The 17,548-nt window shown below is 36.6% G+C and overlaps 3 protein-coding genes across 4 annotated transcripts; 1 reads left to right on the top strand and 2 right to left on the bottom strand.

Moving 5' to 3' along the window:
- Nucleotides 1-520: 520 nt before the first annotated feature.
- On the bottom strand, nucleotides 521-4,688 carry LOC18591849 (oligopeptide transporter 2-like). The gene is made up of 6 exons (XM_007018242.3): nucleotides 4,185-4,688; nucleotides 4,000-4,097; nucleotides 2,478-3,041; nucleotides 2,117-2,369; nucleotides 1,650-1,832; nucleotides 521-1,303 (listed from the first exon to the last, which is right to left on the bottom strand). Exons 1-6 carry the CDS (start codon nucleotides 4,686-4,688, stop codon nucleotides 689-691), a joined length of 2,217 nt encoding a protein of 738 aa, XP_007018304.2. The 3' UTR covers nucleotides 521-688.
- Nucleotides 4,689-6,112: 1,424 nt separating this feature from the next.
- On the bottom strand, nucleotides 6,113-10,149 carry LOC18591851 (oligopeptide transporter 4-like). The gene is made up of 6 exons (XM_018126284.2): nucleotides 9,628-10,149; nucleotides 9,232-9,329; nucleotides 7,618-8,193; nucleotides 7,238-7,490; nucleotides 6,936-7,118; nucleotides 6,113-6,824 (listed from the first exon to the last, which is right to left on the bottom strand). Exons 1-6 carry the CDS (start codon nucleotides 10,147-10,149, stop codon nucleotides 6,198-6,200), a joined length of 2,259 nt encoding a protein of 752 aa, XP_017981773.1. The 3' UTR covers nucleotides 6,113-6,197.
- A 1,948-nt stretch (nucleotides 10,150-12,097) lies between these two features.
- LOC18591852 (serine hydroxymethyltransferase 2, mitochondrial) lies at nucleotides 12,098-17,277 on the top strand. 2 transcript variants are annotated; one of them, XR_016027935.1, is made up of 17 exons: nucleotides 12,098-12,365; nucleotides 12,443-12,481; nucleotides 12,573-12,659; nucleotides 12,821-12,942; nucleotides 13,181-13,257; nucleotides 13,564-13,688; nucleotides 13,919-14,011; nucleotides 14,508-14,600; nucleotides 14,710-14,907; nucleotides 15,147-15,251; nucleotides 15,372-15,437; nucleotides 15,580-15,657; nucleotides 15,903-16,014; nucleotides 16,114-16,224; nucleotides 16,351-16,521; nucleotides 16,891-16,928; nucleotides 17,009-17,277. XR_016027935.1 is itself a non-coding variant. In XM_018126286.2 (16 exons), the coding sequence occupies exons 1-15, from the start codon at nucleotides 12,276-12,278 to the stop codon at nucleotides 16,497-16,499; spliced, it is 1,545 nt and encodes a 514-aa protein (XP_017981775.1). In that variant the 5' UTR covers nucleotides 12,098-12,275; the 3' UTR covers nucleotides 16,500-16,521; nucleotides 16,769-16,907. The 2 variants fall into 2 exon arrangements, 1 of the variants encoding a protein (XP_017981775.1); XM_018126286.2 differs by lacking the exon at nucleotides 17,009-17,277 and having other exon boundaries at nucleotides 16,769-16,907.
- The last annotated feature ends 271 nt before the right edge of the window (nucleotides 17,278-17,548 follow it).

A 17,548-nucleotide genomic window follows, 5' to 3' on the forward strand; every position in this document is an offset into this window, starting at 1 on the left:
GCTCAAAAACCATGGAGAGAAGTTCACCTCCGAGGAACACAGATGAGGAAGGGTTGCTTTCGTGCTGGGGTCGTCTCAAGCTGAAGCTTCCATGGACAAAAAGAAGAATAAGAAGTTTGGGCAATAGCATAACGGCAGCTTTCAGGGCAAAACAACCAAGACCAGTTGGTGGCTTTAGGTACGACCCTTTGAGCTATGCTCAAAACTTTGACGAGGGCTATGGGGATGATGATATTGAGGGCTCTCTGTATCGTGGGTTCTCCTCCCGATATGCTGCTCCTTCATCAAGATCAGTTGCGGACCAGTAAAATGACTTTGGCCAGACAGTTTGAGTCGTTGAAATGTAGAGATAATTATTCTTTTACATTTCTTTTGTTTCTTTCCTTTTTTTTTTTTCTTTTGTTTTAATTTTGTTCTATGGTGGATACTGGAAAGCGAGGATTGTTCATGCGTTACAGTATCAGTACAGTGCTGAAGGAAGTGCTTAGATAGATGATTTGTAAGCTCGTCTATTTGCAGGGAAAGAATTCAATATAGAAACATAATATATATAAAAAAAGAAAAAAAAAACAGTTGCGAGATTTACAAGTACATCTTTATTTTTTCTCCTTTCTCGATGATGAGCCCATTATGAAAATCTAGAGTGCTAAAAGCCTAAAATGAATTTTGATGTGCAGTTGAAACAAATCTAGTACACTGGACAGCCATCTACAACTATGCCTTTGGCAGTTGGACAGGAAGCCAGATCGCAGTGCTCGCCTTCGGCTCCCCACCAGGATATGCTAATACCTTGCACGGTCAATGTGAAATATAAGAGCACTCCCATGAAAGCCAGGCCAGCATCAAGGGCTGCTGAGAGAACATAGTTGTACCTCTGCCACCAACCTTTCCGGTATTTAAAAACATAGTAATTGAAGATGACTCCAACGATAATCCAGCAATTGAAGTTCAGTGATGTCGCTGGTGGCATTGCCGCTGTTGCTCCCAAGAGCACTGGAAGGTTGATCAGTGAGATCCATTTCTGGTTAGGGAAAGCTTTGTGGAATAGCCATACCACGACAGGTCCCAAGGCACCTCCAAGGAAGAACCAGTTCAGAGCGGCGTAGTTTCCAAGAGGACCGAAGATCCTTTTTGGTCCAACCAGACCCCAGATAACAGATGCATCATAGAAGACTCGGTCACCAGGACATGTCCAGGGACTGTTGGGAGGAAGTAGTTGATCCTGGCATATGTTCTCAACGGTAGTCAGCAGCCACCATGCTACTGCAAGGTTGATTGTTCCGGCTATTATAGTTCCCATGGCCTTTCAATAGAACACAAATAGGAGGAAAGGCATTAGCAAAAGTAAAGTAACCCTACAAAGGATCCTGTTCTGTTCTTACATAATTTATCTTAGGAAGCACAAATTAGTAAGGGGTTTATTCTTTATGGTGCTATAGACACTAGGATCAGGAATTAATTTGAAGCTTTCTTCTTTTAACTTGTCAAATCTATCTATATTTATTATATTACTATTATCTACTTCACTCAATTGACTCATTTGCTGTTTTGATTATAAATGTCATTTTCATTTTTACTTTTTGTCTGGATGTTTTTCTAAATGACTTAATTTCCCCTCAAGATGAAATGCCCTTTTTCAGGAGATTTACCTGGACTACAAACATCGATCTTGGTGGAATCTTCATGTAATGGCCCAGCTTGAAATCATTAAGAAAGGAAACTGCCTGTGCCATGCTTATATATCCGTAAGTTTTAAAGCAGACATTGGCTATTGGTTTTCCTGGTAATATGTAACCCATGATGTACTCTGTGATGACATTGAGTCCTGGTGACTGGCAACAAAAAGGGTGAAAATTAGCATGCATGTTAATCATATAGCGCTCAATGCCTCCAGGCTCCAATCATTAGCAAACAAAGATCAGCTAGATGGATCCACAAAGTTATCAGATATCGGAAACCAAAACAACACTCTAGTGATAACTCAGAATTACATGATTTTAGAGTGCTTTGTAGTGTAACATTTATTGCCGGCTTTTTTGCTAAATTCTACTAGTAATTATCTTTGGGTTCCTGCATGATTACCTGGCAGAGACATATAAAAGTGGGAGTTTCTTACCTGATTTGTAGTGGCAGTTATGATGCTGATAGGAAGAGTGAAAGCTAAAGCAAGGCCTGCCGCAAAGATAAGCCCCCACCAAGGCATTTGAATTTCACGTTTCAAAAAAATACACATCACAAGAGAGAGTAGCAATGTCAACACAAGCATCAGGTGAAACCACCAGTTAGGTATGTTCTTATACTTCTTCATTAACTTGGTATGGATATCTTCTTTTCCCTTGAAAGAAGCTTGCAGTTGTGCATATATCTCCCTGTTCCAACATTCAACACAAATTATATGTCAAAGATTAATTAACACCAAAAATCAAGGCCAAAAATAAGGTGACAAGCAATAAAATTAAAAGTTTTTGATTACTCACTTTCCATTAAAAACAGCCACGTGCGAAAGAGTAGCTATAATGGCAGCAAAGCCAATACCATAGGTGAGAGAAAAGAACACGCTCAGGTTTACACGTCCCTGCTGCTCGTATGCTGGCAATTCTATTTCAAATTTGTCATTTACAATTTCTGATACGTTGTACGGTTCTCCCTTGTGATTAAACAAATGCGAGGAGAAAATTGGGAAATTCTTGGCGTTATATACGTTTACTCCCCAATAGGCAATTGGAAGTATGATATACATAAATAACGCATAGCCTACAAAGATGTTAACAATTGCAAAAAAAGGGGTGACCAGAGGGCTGCCAAGGAAAGAGGCTATGACTGACCAGTCAATGGCAAAGGATCCAATGCCAATCCCGTCCATGCCTGATCCGATCTGCTGGGCAGTTACTGACTTGGGAAAAGCCCAGCAGACCCAAGAAATGGCTGATAACGTGGGGAAGAGGTAGCCTGGAAACACATACCAGGAGAAGCTGCAAATAAGTGCAATCAAGAAGAACTTCCCTCGGGACATGCGTTTGCTGTCTTTCTCATGCATGGCCCTGTAAATAATGTGTGAACATAATTGGCTGATGGTGTGTTTTGCAATTTCTTCCAGCATTAACAATAAAAATGTGCAATTTCAAACCATGTTATTCCATACTATCAAAATTAAAAACAAATCATCTTTGATTTCCGTTTTCTAATAAAATAAAATAAAATTTTGTTTTTGTGCTGAAAGTAGAGGCACTCTAAGACAAACAGGGGAAAGGACTAAGGGAAAACAGCATAATTACAGGCTGGCAGAATCTGAATACGAAAAATAGAATCCTAGTTGGCCAGAAATGGGAGGCCTGTATGAGCATTAGAACGATATATTGGAGTGGAAAATCTGTCATTAGTACATTACATTTAACCGAGGAATACTGTCCGGTAAAATTTCCATACATGGCCTAAGCATTAACTTCCGTGCGAAGTTTGAATTACCTTGGATTCCAATTTTCCGGATCAGCTGGTCCTTTTCTCTGCACCAGTCCATGTGTCAACCTTAATAGACCAACCCAGTTGTCTCCAACATGTACAATTATCAAACATAGCATATGTGCGCAAGATGGAGGTAAAAACCACCCAACATTTCACCACCCTCAAAAAATACTATCCAAGACAGGCTAAAATATAAAAATCCAATGGATTTTAATCTATGACGTTAAACTAATGAACACCATATGCATAACCAGATAAAATAACAGGACGAGGAACTGATTAAATAAACTCCATCTCAGCTTTAAGTCTGATTTTATATCCCTCAAGCACATATTAGCTTAGACCTGGGCTCATCTAGTTCGGATTAATGATCCTAGGCACAGCTATAGTTTAAATGTTGTATTATTCCAGAAGGTGAAATAATGAACCATAAATTCAATTCTCATTCACAGAAATTGCCCACAAAAAACAAAATTCGTTTCGTCACTAGGATCATGAGGCAGATGCCAACGTATAAACGACAGTTTTTTTTTTTACCTGAAAAGAGAAACCTGAACCAGGCTACTTGGCCACCACATCTGCGCAGGTTCCACCACAAACTTCCTCATAATCCCCGCCCATCCATACCCCAAAACCTGTTCAAATTTAGACAACTACTAATGAGACAAAAAGGAGCTCCAAGATTGAAGTTTTTTCTCTTTTAAAGGAGTGGGAATTTTTACCTGTGTGGTGATGACTAGAATCCAACTAGCCAAAAAACTGATCTTTTTATGATAGAAGGCCCGAATAATATTCACGATACCAATAGCATAAGCCGTACCGCCTCCAAAGGCAGCCCCAGCATTAGCGAAGATAGAGATCAAGACATGCTCTTTAACGTTAAAAGGGCCCGGGTTAAGCGTAAACTCGCGGCTTCCGAACCCGGGGATCTTAAACTTGGTGGTTGGTAGCACTCTCGCCAGGAACTTTCCCGCAGGGAGTGACGCCACCTGGATGGAGATCATGGTAACCTGGAGCGGCTCCGTACGGTAACTGAAAAAAGTGTTGAGGAAGGAAAGAAGACAGCATGAGAAGAGTCCAAGGAACCACATTCGGAATGTCCAAACAGGGAGTGTTGTATCGTCGTCGTTAGAAACGGTTAGACGAACTTCTTCTACGGGGGAGACGTCATCTTCGTCGACCGCCGAAACGACGTCGGCGTTGTACTCTATTTCGAGAGACGTCATTGAAAGAGTGTTGGCCAAAAAACAGGTGGTTTATTCCTTTTTCTTTTTGGGTTTGTTGCGGGAGGATATCTACTGCGTCTTGGGGAAATTTTCAGTTCGACTTTGAGAACGTGTCCATTCGTTGAGATTCTATAGGATTATTATGCCTTGAATGCAATCCCTTGATTAATGCATAACGATCGAGAGGCCTTTTAAGAAGGGCTTGTGGGATCAGTAAAAATTGTCTGTACTGTTTCTTGATTATGTGTATATACCTGTAAGGTAGCCAACGCTCTACGTTTATTTCCCTTTTCTGCTTACCACGTTAATCCCATTTATTATTAATAACTTCAAGGCTAACTTGTATGATGTTAGCAGTTGAGTGAAAATAGGTTCTTTAGTAATCTACACTTTTGAGTTTTGAGGGAACAAGAGTCCTTATTTCTTTATATATAAAAAAAGAGTCCTTATTTCATTTAAAAAAAATCAAGGGACTCTTATCATATATTCCTATTAAGAAAAAACTCTAAAGAAAAGAAAGAGATGGGAAAAACCCTTATTAATTAGCATTAGTAAAAAAATTTAACACAAATCAATATTATTTACTACATAAAAAATTTTAAGGTGAATTTGACCTTGGGTTGTTGGGTCATTTATTAAAAGCTATTATTTGGATTGCAAATAATAAAAATGCCAGCTGGGTTTAGTATATTTATGTTAAGTTCAACTTTTTTTCAAATTACTTCAGCAACAAATTAGTGTACAATCTAATTAATTATAATGCCAAACTAGGTATTACAGAAGTTAATTTCCATCTTTGGTTGGCAACTCTATTTTTGCCTATATTATTTATGACGAAATTATCACTAAAAGCTAATGGAAAGAGTGAGAAAACCAAAAGAAAAAGCTCATTTATATATTTCTAATGTAATTTCTTGATTTTGACTTTATTCCATGATCCTTGTTTCTTTAACAGTAACCTACCGCAGGAAAAGTTCCAAAAATCAAAGAATGGCGACCGCTTCAAGTGGTGGAAGCAAATAGGACTAGGGCTACAGCAGATGGACCCATTAAGCAATTTTGGGAACGTATACTATATGATTCCATTCAGCTCTCCAAGAAATTATGGAAAATCCAAACAGGTCTCTGCTCCAAAGGTTGCAAGATTTGTGGAAATCAGTACTCTTGACTTGAATCATTCACCATGTTTAAGGTTTTGTATGATAAGAATGATTAAAAAATTAAAGGGAAAGGATGGGGAGATCTTTTAATCTTATGATTTATGCAATCACCAACCTATTTGTAGAGTGAATAATAATGCTATTAACAATTGTAAACATGACACAAACTTAGCTTATGTACATAATTGTTTAGCCAACCCAGCTAATTATGAATCACACAAATTCTTTCATTAAGCTTGAATGCTTTTTTTTTTTATACTGTGACTTGCTGAGACCTTCAGAAAAATAAAGTAGCAGATTTGAACTGAGTACAACATTAACTATGAACATAGGAAGGAAAACATGAAGCTTAAAATGTTGGGCACCCATCAACTGATATGCCCTTTGCAGTGGGGCAACCTGCTAAATCACAGTGTTCAGGAATATAATCAGGACTAGAACCCCACCAATTCAAACTCTTATTCTCCAAGCCTAGTGCAAAGTAAAGCAGAACTGTCATGAAGGCTACTCCTGCATCCAGTGCTGCTGATAGAATGTAGTTATACCTCTGCCACCATTGCTTTCGATACCTGAAGACGAAGAAATTGAAGATGGTACCAACCAAAATCCAGGAAGTATAGTTCAATGGTGATGCTGGAGGCATGTTACCAGTTGCACCCAAAAGTACTGGTAGATTGATAAGGGGAATCCAAGACTGACTGGGAAATGCCTTGTGCAAAAGCCATACTACAACTGGTCCCAAAAGTCCTCCTAGGAAGAACCAGTTAAGTGTTGAGTATTGTCCAAGAGAGCCAAAAATTCGCTTAGGTCCCACCAGACCCCATATAACAGATGCATCAAAGAAGACTCTATCACCGGGGCATGTCCAAGGACTATTTTTTGGAAGAAAATCTTTGTGGCATATGCTATCAACAGAAGTTAAAAGCCACCAGGCCACGCCAAGGTTGACTGTTCCTGCTAAAACGGTCCCGATAAACTGATATGCAATTGCAACAATTGAAAAATGTAAGAGAATTAGAAGCAGGAAAATAAAGATCTGTTAGTTCTAAGAAAACGAAACAATTATAGAGAGAATATGTTATAATACCTGAACCAGGAACATTGATCTTGGAGGGATTTTCATGTAATGACCGAGCTTGAAATCACTAAGAAAAGCAACTGCCTGAGCCATGCTTATGTACCCATAGGTCTTAAAACAGACATTGGTTATTGGTTCTCCAGGTAATATTGCCCCCATTATATACTCTGTAATGATATTTAGCCCTGGTGTCTGCAGGGAGAGAATAAAAACTTTTGCATTTAGGAATCTTAAAGTTACTATAAAAGTCAAATAGATGGAAATTTAAAATATTTTATCCCCATTGATAACCAAAATTTATCTTAAAGTACTTGATTTGTCGTGGCTGTTATGATGCTGATAGGCAGGGTGAAGACGAAGGCGAGTGCAGCAGCAAACAACAGTCCCCACCAAGGCATCTGGACATCCTTATTAAGGAAGATGCAGAGTGCAAGGCCAACAACAATTGAGCCGAGAAGAAGCAAATAGAACCACCATGAAGGTATGTCCCGGTAGTTCCTCATCAACCTAGTGTGTATATCTGCCTTTTCCTTGGAAGAAGCTCGGTATCTACTATAAATTTCCCTGTAATTAACATGATCCTCTTTACTTAAGATGCAGCTTTAGTAGATGTTCAGTGATTAATTGAAAGTCTTGGAGACTGCAATAAGAAGAGTGAATTTTTCCTTCTGAATTAGTACTAAGGAATTACCTTCCATAGAACAAGGCCACATGACTTACTGTGGACGCAATGGTTGCAAACCCAAATCCATAGGTGAGAGCGAAGAAAGTGCTCAGATGGATCCTCCCTAACTTCTCGTATTCTGGCAAATCTAGCTCGAACTTCTCATTAACAATCTGTGTAATGTTATACAACTGACCTTGTGAAGTAAACAAGTCCGCTGAAAATATCGGGAAAGTTTTGGCGTTGTACAGGTTCATGCCCCAGTAAGATATTGGCATCACAAAATAAATTATCAAGGCATATCCTATGAAGACATTCACAATGGCAAAGAAGGGCGAAACGAGAGGGCTAAACAAGAAGGAGGCAACTGTTGTCCAGTCAAGAGTAAAGGCCCCTATGCCGAGACCACTCAGGCCTGACCCGATTTGATGGGCAGTTACTGAATGGGGGAAAGCCAAACAGACCAAGGAGATGCTTTGCAATGTGTTGAAGAGGTACCCAGGGACGATGTACCAGCAAAAGCTACAAACTAGTGCAATCACGAAGAATTTCGCTCGTGAAATGCGGCGCTTGCCATCATTTTCTTCCTTTTCATGCAGCGTCCTGAAAAATCAGCAGCATAGTTCCATCAGGGGCGCCAATTAATCTATCTAAGGTCTATATTTGATTTGGAACTCTCACTAAGCCTATTCGGTATTGATGATTTTTTTTTTGAATAAAATACTTTCACTTTTAATTTTTAATCATAATTTCAAATAAGTCTATTAATTTTTTAATTTTTCTTATCTAAATGAAATATATTAGTATGTTTTAACTTAAGTTAAATTATACTAAAATTATCTTAAAAGTGAATTGTTTTAGGTATCTATTAAAATAATGTCACATTATAATTTTTATTAAACATGTTATTAGTAATACCTTATTTGATAACTCATGATCAATTTTTGACGAAAATTTTCGACAAACACTATGTAGCCGAAAAATTATCAAAAAAGATTTTGACATTATTAAATTAAAATGATAAAAAATTTATTGACAGATTACTATCGATAGAGGGTCTTTTCTAATTATTTACTGACAAAAGTGTCTATTGATAACTTAGAATGATTTTCAAGGGATATTGTTCATAAATAGCCAATGGGAAACTAAGATACAAAAATACTTTCAATTAACCATTTGCATAAGTTGGTAGACTTCGGTTCTTTTCTAAAGTTAAGACTGTAGATATATATATAGATATGACAGATAAAAATAGCTAAAAATACTTAATTATATAGTAATTAATATGATGGATACTTGCCGGTTCACATCTTCTTCTTGTTACAAGGAAAATGATATTAAAGCTTGACATAGTAGTGATCATATCAGCCAGCCAGCATATATATGTGAAATACAAAAATACGTATCAAATTCATTATTCATTTGAGAAAATTGAAAACTATTCATAAGTTACTTTTAGAATTAAAATAACGCATTCGATTTCAGGATCCTTGGTGATACTTTTTGCATTAAAATTTATCAGGTAAGGTGTAGGTTGTTGAAGAAGCCAATTAAAGATAGATATTTTTCTGCTACTTTCACATGATATGTCGTTTCCAATGGATAACAAATATAGGGATAAGACCAAAAAGCTTGAATTACCTGAATAGAGAAATTTGAACGAGGGTAGAGGGCCACCACATGTGCGCCGGCTCGACCACGTACTTCCGCAGGAGCCCCGCCCAGCCATATCCCATCACCTGCACTCAACAAATCACACCATATGCCGATCGATGAACCTAAGCATATATAATTTACCAGAAACAAGAATAGCCAAACCCGAAACCAACTGTGCTTAGTGATAGCATTGCTATCTACACTATGAAAAGGAAAGATGGTTCATTTCCTCTTTGTTCTTTTTTCACTTTTAAAACATTAAACAACATCAAAACGAGGGTTAATTTAAACCTGAGAACTTCTCATTCCATAGTCTCAGCCTTTTCCTTTAAAACTGTTACTGTACCTCGTTAACATACATGTATAGTAGAGTAAACGAACCTGTGTAGTAATGATAAGAAGCCAACTAGCCAAGAAAGAGATGCTCCTCCCATAAAAAGCCTTGATAATGGTAACAATACCAACAGCATAAACAGTACCGCCCCCGAATGCACTCCCAGCATTAGCAAATATCGTAATCAAAACATGCTCCTTCATGTTAAAGGGTCCCGGGTTGAGCGAGAATTGCCTGGAACCAAACCCAGGTATTGGAAACTTAGTCGTGGGAAGAACAGAAGCCATGAACCGTCCGATGGGGAGAGTTGCCACTTGGACAGTGATTTGGGTGATGACGAGTGGCTCCGAACGGTAGCCGAAGAACTGGTTGAGGAATGAAAGAAGCAAACAAGAGGAAAGACCCAAGAACCACATACGAAAAGTCCATACAGGGAGTGAAGGCTCATCGGTGTTGGGTACTGTTAGACGAACTTCTTCTATCGGAGAGAGTTCGCTTTCGTCTATTTCAGGCTCCACTATGGGTTTCTCATCTAGTTTTGGTGATGCATCTAATTCCACAGTTCCCATTGAGAGAATCCAAAGAAGAGATCAGAACTAAGTAGCCTTAGAGAGACTGCTAGCTGCTGCGACTTTGTTTAGCACATCCATGCCACTTTTTATTCCAGAGGAGGGAGAATGTTTTGCTGCTATTTTTAGTTTTGGGTGTCCATTATATCATTTTTGGGGTCAACTTCTTCAACATCGGCCGGGCAAGGTCCTTAGTCTTACTTTTTTTGAACGGTGATTTCTATATCACGAGAGTTGTACGTTGTATACTTCAATAAAAATTGCTTGCTATGCGACAACTTCGTTAATTCAAAGGTTCAACATCAGTTTGAAATTAAAGATGATTACCAAAAGAGAGGTCAGCAAATCAAGTGTCTCTGCTTGTTACTATATAGCATATATGTAATCATGGGAGATGCGATAATTAATCAAATAACTGTTCATGGACGTAGCTTTACGCTGTAGGACTACGTGTGGACATTCCATACAGGACAGATACTGCATTTGACAAAACGGCCTAAGATTCCAAAATTCCATAGTTTACAAATACTTAGGAAAAGTTTAGAGATTAATATAGAAAACTATATATATCATCGGCCAGCATTCGGCTCAGGGAATGTCTAAATATGGTGAATTTGTTTCCATTGTTTTTTGTGAATATATGAGATCATCTGATTATTAATCCATTTTTGGACTTTGCACTAACAGTTAAGATTGTTTCATGTTTCGCTATATATTTCAATTTCTCTTTCATGGTTTGTGTGCTCATTATACTTTAAAGACAGGTTTTCCAATTCACCGGTTTGGATTGAAACTTCGAATTATACAATTGAATCATTTCAAAGGGAATAATACAAAATGCATGTCATTGTTTGAGAATGAAATGAGATGCTACCTATTTTATGTTATAAAAATATAAAATATGGGCTTTTTTTAGAAATTAAGAAAGGTATATTGCTTAAAAAAGTTTCTGAATTATTTAAAAAAATTTAAATAAATTCTTATTCTTTTGTTAAGTTCAATCAAATTTTTATATTTTTATTTTGAATTAAATAAACTTTTATAATTAATAATTGACTAATTGTCATAGGTTAAATATAACTTATTATTTTATATTTATATGGCATTGATATGAAAGATAAAAAAAATCACATGATCATGTTATTATGTCACAATAACAATTATATCATCATCGATTATAATATATCAACATATCATATCATCATCAACTATGACATGTTAGCATATTATGTTAACGTCGCATGACATAGAATGACAAATGATATTTTAATTAAGTCAATTATTAGTTATAAAGACTTATTAGACTTAAAATGAAAATATAAAAACTTTATTAGCTTAAAATAAAAATACAAGAGTTTGATTGAATACAATAAAATTATAAATGCTTATTTGAATTTTTTAAACAATTTAGGGGTTTTTTAGATACTATGCCATTAAGAAAAGAAAGACTATAAATTTTATTTTTTACATTTTTTTTAAAGTAGTTGACCTTTCGAATAACAATAAAAGAAGTTTTTTTGTTCTTTAAAATTTGATAAATAAATTGACATTTATTAACTCCAACTTGTGATGCAAATAAAAAAAATCAATTAGCAAAAATAAAAAAATAAAAAATCCAAAAAATACATTAATAATAATCACGCTGCTTTAACCCAAGACAAGATGCATCAGATCCGGTTAGGATTGGGCTAGGCCTGGTAAGTTTAGGCTTCTACACCAATCTTTTTTCTGACCAAAGTGGGCTAGGCATGATTGGTCTCGTTCAGCCTATAATTGGGCTGGGTTTGAGGTTTAGGCTTCTTCCCCAAACTAATTTCCTTAATGGGCTAGGCTCTGTTGATCTCAAAAGATGTCGTCAAAATCCAATTACCTACCTCGGTCGTTTTAAAATGATTACGTGGCAGTTGAGCGAGTGACGTTAACGTTACACCGCAAAACCAAACCAACCAATGTCCCCATTTCGTCGATCTACGGCACCCCGCACTTCTATAATATTAGCATAGCCAAGCAACAGTCTCAGTCTCCACCAACCCACTCGCAAACATTCCACTTGTTTTTTTTTTTTTTAATTTTTCCAACCAAAACGCAATAATCTTTCTGTTGGATTCGCTCGGATTTCAGAAATAATGGCAATGGCAATCAGTCTTCGCAGGCTCTCTTCCTCCATCAAATCTCCAATCAGACCTCTCTTCAATGGCAGCTCCATAAATTTCATGGTCCGAAATCTAATCCTTTTTGTTTCATTGTTTCTTCTGTTAAATTTCAAATTTTCATTTTAGTTTTGTTTGTGCAGTCTTCAGCTGCGGCTGAGAAAGAGAAAGCCCGTGCTAACGTAAGCCTTCTTTTCAAAAAAACACTTTAGATCTTTGATTCTGAGTTCTGATTTATGCTTATAGAAAAAAAAATGTATTTGATTTTTGCAGTGGATACATCAGTTGAATGCTCCGCTTGAGGAGATCGATCCTGAAATTGCTGACATTATCGAACTCGAGAAAGCTAGGCAATGGAAGGTACTTGGTTGGAATGCTAAATATTTCTGATTTTAGTTTTGTAATCAATGGTTCTTTGATCCATCGGAAATGAATAGAGTAATCTGTGAAATGTGATCTTTTTAGGTAACATAGTTATTGCCTAATTGAAAAATCAAACTTGTTTTTCCAATGTGTGATAGGGACTGGAACTTATTCCTTCAGAGAATTTCACGTCCGTCTCAGTGATGCAAGCAGTTGGCTCTGTAATGACCAATAAATACAGTGAAGGATATCCTGGTGCTAGATACTATGGAGGCAATGAGTATGACAATCTACCCATTTTTCTTTTACTATGTTCAAAATTTGTCTGCTACTATCAGTGTCTAATATTAATGGCCTATATTTCCTATTGTGCATGGTTTTGCAATCAATGTGATAGTGATTGATATTTTTTTGGCGAATTGAATTGGGAAATAAAATACGCCCCACATGGCATCCGGTTTTTTAGTACAAATTGTTAGTAGGGTGAATGTTTAATGTTTTGATACTTGTTTGATCAGGTATATCGACATGGCTGAGTCATTGTGTCAGAAGCGTGCGCTAGAGGCTTTTGGGTTGGATCCTGCAAAGTGGGGAGGTGAATGAATTACTTATGCATGCCATTTATATTTGGGCTTAGGTTATGTTTTGGGACCTGCATGGTGAAATGTTATGACAATGTCATGGATTAGATATTTGTTGGCTGTTTATTTGTTTCATTTTTCAAAGTATATAGAGCTAACTGCATGATTATGTAAATGTCAACTTACCTTTCATCTTTAGTTATAGTTCTGTTTCCATTTACCACTTTCCATTCTGAGCACGTGAAGGGTTTTGCATGCCTGAATACTTGTTTTGTTTATATCAGCGTACAACTTACCATGTATCTGTCTCATTATTGCAGTCAATGTGCAGTCACTATCTGGATCCCCTGCTAACTTTCAAGTTTACACAGCATTATTGAAACCTCACGAGAGAATTATGGCACTTGATCTACCACATGGTGGGCATCTTTCACATGGTTATCAGGTGCTTATAGAATTTTTTCAGTCATGAGCTTTTCTGCTGAATTAGGATTATTTTGTCCACTCATGGTAACTAAAATTCGAGTTTTTAATTTTTGATCTTCCATTTTTTTTTCTAAAAAGAATATCAGGTTATGCTACCTACCTATAAGATTCTTAGGAAAGCGTAACATTACTCTTAAGGCCATTAAGCTTGTGAAACTCAAGTTTTCACTTTCTCTTTGCATCATGCAGACTGATACTAAGAAGATATCTGCTGTGTCCATATTCTTTGAGACAATGCCATATAGATTGAATGAGAGTACAGGTTTTATCGATTATGATCAGGTAATTTTTCAATTCTATCTTAGTAAAGATGCTAGTTTTTTTCTTTCTTTTTTTCTTGTTTTTTTTTTTTGAAGAAAGAAAAGATTTGCATTTTGTGTATTCTACTCATAAGTAATTTACATGGGAATACAAAACCAGGCATGTGATTTTGATCACTGTTTCTTTTGCTTTAACAATCCTTTTAGATTCATGTCAGAAACATTCTGTGAATATTTGTTACATGCTGTACCTTTTGTGCATATTTTGACAAAAAGGGAAATGACTATCTTAATACTTTAAAATTTTCAATTGATTTGTTTGAAGCTTTCAAATTGTTTGGGACTTGCATATATATCACAAATCAAATTCTAGAGCAGAGTGGACAATAAAGATCTTTTCTGTGTGGATTAAGTGGAAAAGCCCTTGCACACTTTTTAAATTCATCTAAGTATGTTGTTGGAAATTTACTTGATTGTCTCTTTAAAAGATGTGATTTAAAGAATAAATATGTTTGCAGTTGGAGAAAAGTGCTGTGCTTTTCAGACCAAAACTTATAGTTGCTGGTGCCAGTGCTTATGCTCGCCTTTATGACTATGCGAGTATCCGCAAGGTAAAGTCCTTTGTACTTGACTCACTATCAAAAAATCTTGTCATATATCAGTGAATATTTTGACTCAACATTGAGAAACTAAGAGACTCTAATTTTGATATGTTGACAGGTTTGTGACAAGCAGAAAGCAATTCTGTTGGCTGACATGGCACATATTAGTGGGTTGGTTGCTGCAGGTGTTATTCCATCTCCTTTTGAATATGCAGATGTTGTGACAACCACAACGCACAAGTCGCTTCGTGGTCCACGTGGTGCAATGATCTTCTTCAGGAAGGGAGTGAAAGAGATCAACAAAAAAGGGCAAGAGGTGAGTATTAAATATTAATTCAAGTTAGTTTTGGTTTTTTTTTCCCTCTCTCTCTCTCTCTCCCTATAATGTTTGATGAATTAAAAAGAGAAGGAAAGAGTGAGACCAAAATGAATGCAGACATGGCTTACCTTGAGTATCACTTTTTTAGTAACATTTTCCTATTGTTTCTGGTTTGAAACTCTAAAGTGTAAAGTAGGAAGAGGAATTTATCCAATGCCTTGGGTTCTATCCTACAGGTGATGTATGATTTTGAAGATAAAATTAATCAAGCTGTCTTTCCTGGACTTCAAGGTGGTCCACACAATCACACCATAACGGGCTTAGCAGTTGCGTTGAAGCAGGTACTTTTTTATAAAAATTTGTGTTTATGCAAACAAAATACTTGGTCAGGCAATACAATTTTTAGATCCAAGTTAGCCAAGAGCATGTAGATTTCTCAAGTTTGACATATGTGATTATAGGTCAGAACACCCGAATACAAGGCTTACCAAGAACAAGTTCTCAGTAATTGCTCAAAATTTGCTCAGGTATACTGAATGATCTCCGGTTGATGCAAGTTCATTACTTGGCATTTGTAAATTCATTTCTTTTCCATTATGAACAACATTATCTTATCTCCGCTGAGTGATTTAACTATGGTAGTTACAATTCTAAGTTTCCTTTATGCAGAGGTTGCTAGAAAAGGGGTATGAACTAGTATCTGGTGGAACCGAGAATCATCTAGTCTTGGTCAATTTGAGAAACAAGGTACGAGGTTTGCTCCTTTCAGACTGTTTTAAGGAAAATTCTTTTACCTTCTATGTGATCAAGAGAATTCTGTTGGAATAATTGTATAGGAACTAATGTAATAGGTCTGCAAACTTTTCACCCTTTTACTAACCAGAACTCTGTAGAGAGGACTCTACCAATGTTTTATAACAATTTACTTGGTAATTAAAGTCTATAGCATGATAAAAAGAATAAGTTCCTTGTTTCTTAATGCTATCCAACAGGGTATTGATGGCTCAAGAGTTGAGAAGGTAATGGAATCAGTTCATATCGCAGCCAATAAAAACACTGTTCCAGGGGATGTGTCTGCTATGGTTCCTGGTGGCATCCGTATGGGTATGGACCTTCTCCTTTGATCATCAAGCATCTACTGGTTAATTTGGTCATTAGTTAGGTCCTTCAGTTTTTTGAATCCTGTGGTTTCTTGTGATTCAGGAACCCCAGCTCTCACATCTAGGGGTTTTATTGAGGAAGACTTTGAGAAGGTAGCTGACTTCTTTGATGCAGCTGTCAAGTTGGCCTTGAAAATCAAGGCTGAGACAAAAGGTATTTTCCTCTGCTTCATCATTTACCGATGCATCAATACCTCTATACATTGTAATATGACGTGAGTGCATTTAGCCACATAAAACGTGTGCTGACAGCATTTCCTTCCAATTATGATTAATCCAGGAACAAAGTTGAAGGACTTTGTAGAGACCTTGCAGTCAGATGTGAACATTCAATCTGAGATTGCAAAGCTCAGACGAGAAGTTGAGGAGTATGCCAAACAATTTCCAACTATTGGTTTTGAGAAAGAAACAATGAAATACAAGGACTAAAAGGGACTCTTTTATATGCAAGGTTTGTCAGCTTTATAGAACTGTGTAATTTATATATTTTTTCATACTTGTTGCACAAAAAGATTTTGGAGGAACACTGTCTCTGAGAATCTCTTACAATGCCAAAATATGCAGAGATTGTATCTAGTATCTCGAGTGTCAAAGATTCCATGCATGTGGATAAACCTATTGATGTGGTGTCGTAATACAGAGACATCTGATGTCTACTTCTGTGTGTAGATTTGAAATATGTTTATGCTGTTAATCAGATTTGTTCTTTTCAACACCTGATTGAGCATGCTGCTTTAGTGGTGGACTTGTTTATAAAAGGTGAAGCTTTTATCCGGTTTTGTTCGATACTGATGGCCGAGTACGGCTTTGTGATCTGCAGATGCATAGGATGCAGATCTCTGCTATCACATCTAAAAGGTTCATAGAAAAAGTGTTTATTCTTGTTTGCTACCGTGCTTTATGTTAGACAGTTTTAATGATCTTTACCACTATTGCAGATGCATTCGTTCTGAAGCAATGAAGCCTGCCTCAAGTTCTTGTTGTCAACTGAAGAGGATAAATTAGGGATTCAAAGGCTTCGATCGGCAATACAAGGAGCATATTGTTGTTTCATCCATGAGATCAAGATGAAATTCTTTGAAGTTTTTCGTTTTGAAGTGTAAATCTATACTCCGTTTTAAGTGCTTCTTTCTCATATTAGCATCAAAATTGCTTGAAATTGTTTTCCCGTTGGTAATATCCAATAAAATTTAAATGATCCGCGAAATTTAACAAGGGCAAAGTGTCAAGTAATTTGAGTTACATTTTCATATTATAAAGTGAAGCTTAGGCTGTGAAACCGCAACGATAATTTTGTAAATCGTGATTCCTCCGGTCCAAATTAAAAGCTGTCAAGGTTTACTTTATAACGAATAAAATATTTAATGGATATTTGATATTTCTGTTCAATTTATTTGTGCACAACCAATCAATTGTCTCACCTTTCAAAGAAAAAAAAATCCTAATTGTCTAACCATGCAGAGGATTCCATTTTCACG

This window comes from Theobroma cacao, chromosome 8 (genome assembly GCF_053813885.1).
Source record: "Theobroma cacao isolate CCN51 chromosome 8, ASM5381388v1, whole genome shotgun sequence".
Classification (NCBI taxonomy): domain Eukaryota; kingdom Viridiplantae; phylum Streptophyta; class Magnoliopsida; order Malvales; family Malvaceae; genus Theobroma; species Theobroma cacao.